The sequence below is a fragment of the Eretmochelys imbricata genome, chromosome 3, assembly GCF_965152235.1.
Source record: "Eretmochelys imbricata isolate rEreImb1 chromosome 3, rEreImb1.hap1, whole genome shotgun sequence".
In the NCBI taxonomy this organism is placed as follows: Eukaryota; Metazoa; Chordata; order Testudines; family Cheloniidae; genus Eretmochelys; species Eretmochelys imbricata.
Window position 1 is genome coordinate 140,525,379 of NC_135574.1, and position 9,326 is coordinate 140,534,704.

The window sequence follows — 9,326 nt, forward strand, 5'->3', positions numbered from 1 at the left end:
AGACCTCTTACTTGTCTAAGTAATTTTTAACTTGTTCTTTCCCTATTTTAGACTCAGATCCTACTTCATTTTCACTGGTGTTAACTATGTTAGACATGTGATCACTAACAATCTTTTTGGTGAAAACAAAGGTATTCAGCACTTCTGCCACTTCCACATTTTCTGTTTATTGTCTTTTCCCACTTATTGAGTAACAGGCCTACCCTGTCCTTGGTCTTCCTTTTGCTTCTAATGTATTTGTAGAATGTTTTCTTGTTACCCTTTGACTGTAGCTAGTTTAATCTCATTTTGTGCCTTGGCCTTCCTTTAAACTTGTCCCTACCTGATTATGTTAACTTTTTATGTGCAAAATAATGCCTATTGGAAAACATAACCCCAACTATACATACAAAATGATGGGATCTAATTGAGCTGCTACCACTTCAGAAAGAGATCTTTGAGTTATTATGGACAGTTCTCTGAAAACATCCACTCAATGTGCAGTAGCAGTCAAAAGCTAACAATGTTAGGCCCTATTAGGAAAGGGATAGATAATAATAAGACAGAAAATATCATAATACCACTATATAAATCCATGGTACACCTACATCTTGAATACTGTATACAATTCTGGTCAACCCATATCAAAAAAATATTCGAATTGGAAAAGTACAGAGAAGGGCAACAACAGTGACTGAGGGCATGGAACAGCTTCTGTATGAGGAGAGATTAAAAAGACTGGGACTTTTCAGCTTGAAAAGCAGCCTGGGGAATATGATAGACAACTTTCTCCATACCAGTCACAATTTTAGAGAAGAAATGTACTCCTTTACATAATGCAAGAACTAGGAGTCACCCAATGAAATTAATAGGCAACAGACTTAAAAACAAAAGGAAGTACTTCTTCACACAACACAGTTGAATCTGTTGCCAGGGGATGTTGTGAAGGCCTAAACTATAATGAGGTTCACAAAAAAACTGGCTAGGTTCATGGAGGATAGATCCATCAATGGCAATTAGCCTAGATGGTCAGGGATGCAACCCTATGCTCTGGGCATTATAAGGCCTCTGATTGACAGAAGCTGGGAGTGGATGACGGGGGATGGATCACTTGATTGCCTGTTCATTCCCTCTGAAGCACCTGGCATTGGTCACTGTCGGAAGGCAGGATACTGGGCTAGATGGACCATTGGTCTGACCTAGTATGGCCATTATATTCTATATTCATCCTTTTGTAATTTGACCTATCACTTTTTGTAGAGCTTTTTCTTGAGCTTCAGATCATTGAAGATCTCTTGGTTAGGCTAGAGTGGTCCCTTGCTATACTTCCAATCTTTCCTACACCAGGAGATAGTTCTGCTCTTGTGCCCTTAATGTCTCTGAAAAACTGCTAACTCTTTCAAACTGTTTTTCTCTTTAGACTTATCATGGGAAGTATCTTACCTACCAACTCTGTCTTCTTGAATCCATTCTTTATTCTGCTGTTTTCCCTCCTACAAGCCCTTAGAATCATGAACTCATCATTTCATGATCACTTTCACCCAACCTGACTTCCACTTTTAAATTCTCAAGCAATTCCTCCCTGTTTCTCAATCAAATCTAGAACAGCCTCTGCCCTAGTTGCTTTCTCCACCTTTTGAAATAAAAAATAGTCTCTAATGCACTCCAAGACCTAGTCGAATAATCTGTGCCCTGCTGTATTTTCCCAACAGATGTCTGGGTAGTCTCCTTCCACCTCTTCCCCTTCAAGTCCTGTGCTTTGCATGTTTGTTAGTAGTTTAAAAAAAGCCTCATTCACCTCTTCTTCTAGTTTAGGTGGTCTATAGTAGACCCATGACATCACCATTTTTTTTTTATCCCCACCCAGGGACTTTGAACAAGTCTGTCTCCTATTTCCAGCTCAGCCCCAGTGCAAGTGCATAACTCTGATATACCAGGCAATACCACCTCCCTTTTTCCCCTGCCTATCCTTCCTTTGATGTAGCTGGTAAGCTGAAGCATACTGTTTCTTTGAGCGCAGAGGATCTGGTAATTCTGTGAGTGTCCACGGAATAAGGGACTGGGCACTTGGGGGGCTGCCCAGAGGACTCTGGGTTGTGGGGGTGGGGTGGACTATATCGCTAATCTGTAAAGGGACAGTAGAGCTTGAAAGAGTGCGTGTGTTGCCTGTGCCTAGTGGAGTCGGGGAACTGACTCCTGGCAGGCACAGACAAGACTTCCTCATGCTAAGGGCAGGTGGTAGTGAGACTCACAACCTGGGTAGCCCAGGGAAGCATCCTAGAATGATACCGGGGAAGATCTTTTGTGCTTTTAAAACAAGCCCAACATTTTAAAAACTATTCCTTTGCTTGCTAGCCTTGGCTTTTGTTCTTCAGTATCTTATTTTTCCTCCAGATATTTCCAGATAATGCCTAATTATTTCTTTTCTTCCAATATCTTAATTTCAATTTTTGTGCCCTAAAAAAGATTAAATTATTGACCCTGAAAGCAAATTGTTTTAAATATTTCAAGAGCTCCTTATTAAGAATCTAATATTTTTATGATCTCTTCCAGGATTTTTCCATGTCGTGCACAGCCATAAGACTACGTCAATTTATAGATTCTACACCCTACCTCCCTCCAGGGTAAGGTATCTGGACACAGAAAAGTCACGTGCAAAAACATCAGGATGTCGGTGGCCAACCCTCCTGGATTGTCCCAGAGTCCCCGGAATCTACCTCAATCTCCCAGTGGCTATTAAAATCAATCCGGGAGATTTTAATAGGCCAAAAATCTGGTTGGCGGGGCTAAGGCAGGCTCCCTATTTGCCCTGGCTCCACACAGCTCCCAGAAGTAGCTGGCATGTCTGGCTCCTAAGTGTAGGATGGCCACAGGGTCTCCGTGCACTGCCCCCACCCCAAGCACCAACTCCACAGCTCCCATTAGCCAGGAACTGCGACCAATGGGAGCTGCAGGGGCAGTGTCTGCAGCACACAGACCTGCCTGGCCACTCCTCCACCCAGGAGCCAGAGGGAGTGCCAGTCGCTTCTGGCAGCAGCCAGAGGTAAGCGCCACCCGGCTGGAGCCCAAACCCCCTCCTACACCCCTGCCCCATCCTTCAGCTCCCTCTCAGAGCCTGCACCCCCACCCACACCAACTCCCTGCCCCAGCCTGAGGGAGAGCGAGCAATGGAGAGAGGGGGATGGAGTGAGCAGGGGTGTGGCTTCAGAGAAGGGGCAGGCAGGGGTGTGGCCTCATGGAAGGGTCAGAGAAGGGGGCAGGGCAAGGGTGTTTGAGTTTGTGCAATTAAACAGTTGGCAACCCTAACAATGGTACAAATATTCTGTTTAAAACTTCTTGTGGTTTAGGAAAGGATCTTTGTCAAAATAGCCTGCCCAATGCACATTTTACGAGTAAAAGCATTGAGTCTGTTTGCAGGTTACATACTATATCTGTAGATTTTTAGTTTTAAGCCATTAATATCCGTGCAAGTTTCATATAAGACTTCACAGTTAACAAATTCTACTATATTCTTTCAACTATGTTCCTAAATCAGTACATGATCAAAACTGTCCTTGTTTAGAATTACTCCATCTTAGATTCATCTGCCAAGCAGACTATTCCCACCTCCTTTATGTCCAGCGTGGAATTAAACATACAAGGAATCAACACCAGCTAACAGGGTGGGACCGAGGAATCCAGTCACTCTGTTAGGATCTGCATATAGAAAAATGTTACTTTACCTTGGGTAAAACTTGCCAAGCATTGATTAATGCAAAATGTAGTTCTTCTTTCCCCTTGCCTATTCTACTCCTCTCCCCACTCTTCCTCCCTTCCCCCACCCCCCCCAGCCATTCTTACCAGCCACTAAGGGTAACCTTTTCAAAAGCATGTATTGGGTTGACCTCACCCAGCTACATTAAAGTTAAAAACTACCTGTTTGTTGTCTTCACTAGCACTTTATAGTGAGATAATTAACAAAAGGTAGCTATCCTGCTGTGGGGGGGAACCACACACTTTCTGGCAGATATTTGCAGCGTTAGTGTAGTCATGTTGGTCCCAGGATATTAGTGAGACAAGGTAGGTGAGGTAATACCTTTTATTGGACCAACTTCTGTTGGTGAAAGACAAGCTTTTGAGCTTCATGGAGCTCTTTTACGGGTCTGAGAAAGGTACTCTGTGTCTCAGCTAAATACAAAGTGGAACAGATTAAGTGAAACACACCTTTCAAGATACATGGGTCCTACGCATGCCTATCTCAACACATGGTGTATTTCATCTAGGGCACTAGATGCCCCAGTTACAAGTATGTGGGTGAAACAAGACAACTGCTACACTCTCAAATGAAACACATGCAGGGCTGCTGGAACAATTTGCATAGTGGGGGTGCTGAGAGCATGTAAACCTTGTATATGATGGAAATCACTTCAAGCCAGGGGGTGCTGCTGCTGCTGCACCTCCAGCAGCCCTCATTCTAGCACCTATGCACACACTGAAAAGTGACAAGACAAAACCACCATCCCCTCTGGATGAACGAAGCGATCACTCTATATCTGACCCCTTGGATACTCCTCCTCAAAGGAAACCTACACAACACCTACAAAAGATGAGCCCAGGGGGCTCAAATTCAGAACTTTGCCAAACACTAAAAATCATGGACTCTAAGGTACTGGATTTATGGCTTATTACCACAATCTGCAACCCTCCTTTGTCCTACAACTGCAGAAGTGTTAATTGCCCGCATCACTTTGAATGGTCTTTTGCATCTTGAATTAACTCCTTACACTTAACAATCTGTTCAACCTTCTGTTTAGCTGTGACACTCCAAACTTGAAGAGCTCTGTGTAAGCTTGAAGGCTTCTTTCACCAAAAAGATTACCCATCTTGTCTCAGAATAGTTAATAACTTAGGCACCTTTCAAAAATTTACCTTGTCCCCACTGCAGCTCAAGTCAAACCCTGTCCTGATTCAGCTTCCATGTTTCTAGCCACTCCCATATCATAAGTCCTGCAGTTACTCTACATACTAGCTTTTGTGCTACAAGATGGGATAAAGCAGTTTGCAAACTGATTTAGTTTATGCTTTCATTCCTCATGAAATGTAATGCATGGGGCAGAATGTCTGCTGGTAGCTTTCATTGTTGTAACTCTTGGGTCAAGAAATTCTGTGTCTCGTGTTATCTGCTCTTCCGCCTGCAACACCACTTATTTTGCATGTGTGTGTTACTTACTAGTACTGTTGTTCGTCAAGGAAAGGACATTCAAGGGTTCTATCCTGGGCAACTAGGACGGGTACATAAAGTATGCCTGCCTGAAACAGCTCCAGGGTAAGAGAATAGCTTTACACAACTTTTCCTAAGAGAACCTTATTCTGAAATTCTTATAATTCAAGATCACTATGGGGAGTGGTAGTCACTTCCTGTGGTGCCCGGCAGATATTCCTTTTCAACCTTGACATTTGAAGAGAACCCAGGAAGATAGGAAATGGTCTACTGGTCAAAGCACAGGATTGGGAGTCTGGAAATTGAGTTTATATTTCCAGCTTGGCCATATCTATCTATTTTTGTGTGTGATATCTTAATTCATCAGTGTTTGAGAATCCCGAATGAAAGCTGCTAGAAAGTGCAGGTGATTCTCCATTTTACCAGCACTTTTAATCCTTAGCTTCTCAACTGAGATTGCTAACCAGGGTACTAAACAAAGCAGAATTTTTTATTGAAGTATAACAGTAGGTTTTTTACAACAGAATTAATGAATGCAGTTTATACTGGTTAACTGCAATATTCACAGACCCACTCCCTAATTTCAAAAGTGCAGTGAAGCCAATTGAACAATACTAAATTATGACAGCTTTACTGTATGTAGTCATGCTGTTAATACCTATTAGATAACTGCATTATACTGAGTGCTCCATTTCAGCAGGAGATTAGAAAGAACATTTGTTGGCTACCCTAGGGTTAGTCAGTGCTATTCACATACCATGTGTCAGCATGAGATTACAAAACTATTTATGCCTTTCATTTAGACCTTTCATAAAACTGCACCCAGCTCCAGTGCTGCATGAAGTTGAAACTCAGTACCAACATGACTTTGATAATTTAACTCTTACGAGGTATGTCCTTTTTCAAAGAACAAAGAAGGCAACTAATGACTGGTACAAGCAAACCATGTACAAAGAAGAATTTGCACTGCCATTTTACAATATGGGTAAGTAGGCTTTACTAGTAATGTAAATCTTGGCTTTTTCTAGGAAGACTGACCCTAGTCTACTTATAGTCCTTATAAAATGTTTAACACATTCAAATGGATTAACTAATCCTTACAGCATACCTGTGAGAGAGAAAAGTATTATCCCCATTTTATGATAGGGAAAAATGACAGATGTCCTGTCTACACTAGGTAAAGAAGAGCCAAAGTGAACAGTTGCAGTATGTCCAGTTCCAAAGAGATAGGAAGAAGGCAACCAATGAATTGGAACACAGCAAATCACATGTATAATTAGATATCAATCTGTATACAGCAGCTGCTCAAATGCACTGCAATTAGGTGCAACAAGCAGTTTAATTTTAGGTTCCTAAGTTATTAAAGTAACCCCATTACGAAGACACTTGATTTGATCTAGTCCGTTTAAAGCACTGTGTAATGCAACCTATGAACATGTTGGTTCATTTTGGGATATCTGACAGACGAGACCTCTCAAATAAGGAGAGTCCTGTACTGAAGCGAGCAAGTACAAAGCAGTTGGTCACACTTCCAGTCTGTGTGTAGTAGGTATATTTTGTTAATACAAATAATAAAGATTAAATTTAATCATGGCACTGAGGAGCCCTAGTTATGGACCAGGACTCTGTTGTGCTAGGTGCTGTACAAACCCAGAACAAAAAGACAGTCCCTGGCCCAAAGAACTTATGATCTAAGTGTAACAGACAAGTGCTGGAAACTGAAAGAGCCATGGGGAATACAAGGGAACAATAAGGCAATACTGATCTGCGTGACAGGAATGGTCTCAGTCTAGCCCTTGTCAAGTTTTTGTTAGCTTCATAGCAAAGGAGAGTATTTAAGGTGGGTTTTGAGGGAGTTAGTTTTGTGGCTGTTTATAAGGCGCTTCTCCTAACTATGAGGGGCAGCATTGGAGAAAGCTTTCCAGTTTAAGGTGCCTTTTTGTCCAACTTTATTATGCATTAAATGTGCTTAATTGGGTTTATTTATCCATGATTCTTTGTGCCAAAGCCAGTATTAGGGGAAATTCACTGGATACTTAAGTTTTCATGCCAGAAAGACACTTACTATTCTTGTTTTTAGGAAGGAGCTATGAGATACAGACCAGCTCCCAGGGGAAGGAAGATTTTTTTTTCCAGAAAGATAACCTCTAAGTGGTGCCTTTGATAAGCACTGGCCAACAACTTTGAATTTGCTGTGCCTTTTGTGAAGGCACAGGCTCTTAAGCCTCAATGGCCCAGTTCTGATTTGGATAATTGTTTTCAGCTTGAATTCCAGCTGCAGAGTCCTATGGAGATAGGAATCATGTATGACAAAAAGAATACTAACAAAATGAAACCATAAGAACAGCCAGATACTGCAGTGCAGCATGAAGCAAGGAGCAGTGTCAATATGGCTGATAGAAACAGGCAGCTGGCAAGTTTAAGTGGCAGCAGTAATAGCTCAGAATAAGAGCAGACAACTTATTGATTTCTTCTAGCTTCCACATTGTGCAATACAAACATGATATGAGGCACAGACTCTTGCCTAAAGGCTGCCTACTGCACTCAAGTGTAGTGAAAGCTAGAAGTGTGCACATGCTCTTCCTCCTTCCTCTACTCTAGGTTTTTTCTTTGATTTGAGAAAATATGGCAGAAATTGCTGACTTTCAAATCAAGGCATTTATTTTCTCCATTTTAACTATGAAAAACTGTTAAGTTCCTTTATTAAAATTTATGTGATTATAAAAACCTCTTCAGTTCCCCCAAATAATTTTTCTGGCTTCAGAAGAAAAAACAGACAGGACCTCTTGACACCTCTGCTAAAGGCCCGCACCCAAAAGCCCAATCTGTCTTCTACACCCAACTAGTTGGAATCATTCAACTTTTTCTAGAGGTAATTGGTAAAACTGCTCTGATCAGTTTGTCAGGTCAGCCAATTGCCTTATCTACTCTGGTACCCTACCTCGATAAAGTGCCCACTTAATTGGCAGAAAGTGAACCCTTCTTTTTACACTACAGTAACATCTTGCCTATGTGTTGGGCTGGTGGATGGCTTTTTTTTTTAACCACATCTTCAAGGTCTCCCTCTTGCTGCAGCTTGCTTATTGTGGACCACAGCTTGTTTAGAAGGATTGCCCCCCTGGAGTAGGCTAGTTGAGGGGAGAACAACAGCATAAAGAGGCAGAGGTGTGATGGTTTTGTTTTTTTTTTTGGGAAAGTTGTATGATCCTCCCTGTACTTAAACATGTCTCTGCAAACATGCTGCTGTGAATAACGCTGCAGGCAGTTCCTGGAAATCCACTTTCCATCCTTGCTCTTGTGGTGTTCCTTACTTAGTATAGTTAGTCACAAGAATAGCTCATGCATCTAGGGCTGTAAGCATAGAAAGCAGCTTGGCAACCAAGCTGCAATTCTGCTTTCACAACATTCAGCTCAGTAGAGAGAACAAATTCTAGTCTTGTAGAATGACCAGTGTGGACACCTCTCCCCCAAGCACTATTCCCATAAAGAATGGGAAGAAGAGCAAAAATGAATTAAAAAAAAAATAGAAATAGAGGCTAAACCCCACACCCCTCCACCAAAAAAAACCCAACAAAACCATGGAGAGCACAAGATAGGTTGTGGTGACATGCTACTCCAGGAAAAGAGGCTGGGATCATATAAGGGCCACAGGAAAGCTTTAAAAATACTGAGTATTCCTGAATTTAGATCATAGGGATTCAGAAAGGAAATGCTTTATTTTTAATTTCAGACTGCGATGAGGATAAATACACACCAAGAACTGATCCTGGACCGCTGACAATCTGGAGAACCACTGCTGATCCAAAAAAGTGAGAGAGAAGTATTTCAGCTGGCCTTTAGGAAAATAAAAGCACCCCATTGAAGTTGATCCTATTTACATAAGACTTTCAGAAATCTGCTTCTGTTAAGCTATACTGTATCATTTTACAGTGTAGTTTGAGTTGGTGATGCTGCTTGGAAACTTTAATCAAGTTTTATCTGTGAATATGACTATATGGATTACTTTGTACAATGGAGTCAACAGTGGGGAATGGACATACTTAATTCCCAGTGCATGTTCTTGTTAGCTGTGCATCTTGGGAATATAGTAATCCTTATTTAGTTACATCAAGGGGAGAATCATCTATCCAGGGCAAGGACAATTGCA

General features: G+C 41.6%; 1 protein-coding gene across 1 annotated transcript; it reads left to right on the forward strand.

Annotated features, from left to right (window-relative positions):
* The first annotated feature begins 2,541 nt into the window (after positions 1-2,541).
* SPMIP3 (sperm microtubule inner protein 3) lies at positions 2,542-8,992 on the forward strand. The gene is made up of 4 exons (XM_077811876.1): positions 2,542-2,603; positions 5,192-5,284; positions 5,983-6,164; positions 8,910-8,992. Exons 1-4 carry the CDS (start codon positions 2,542-2,544, stop codon positions 8,990-8,992), a joined length of 420 nt encoding a protein of 139 aa, XP_077668002.1.
* The last annotated feature ends 334 nt before the right edge of the window (positions 8,993-9,326 follow it).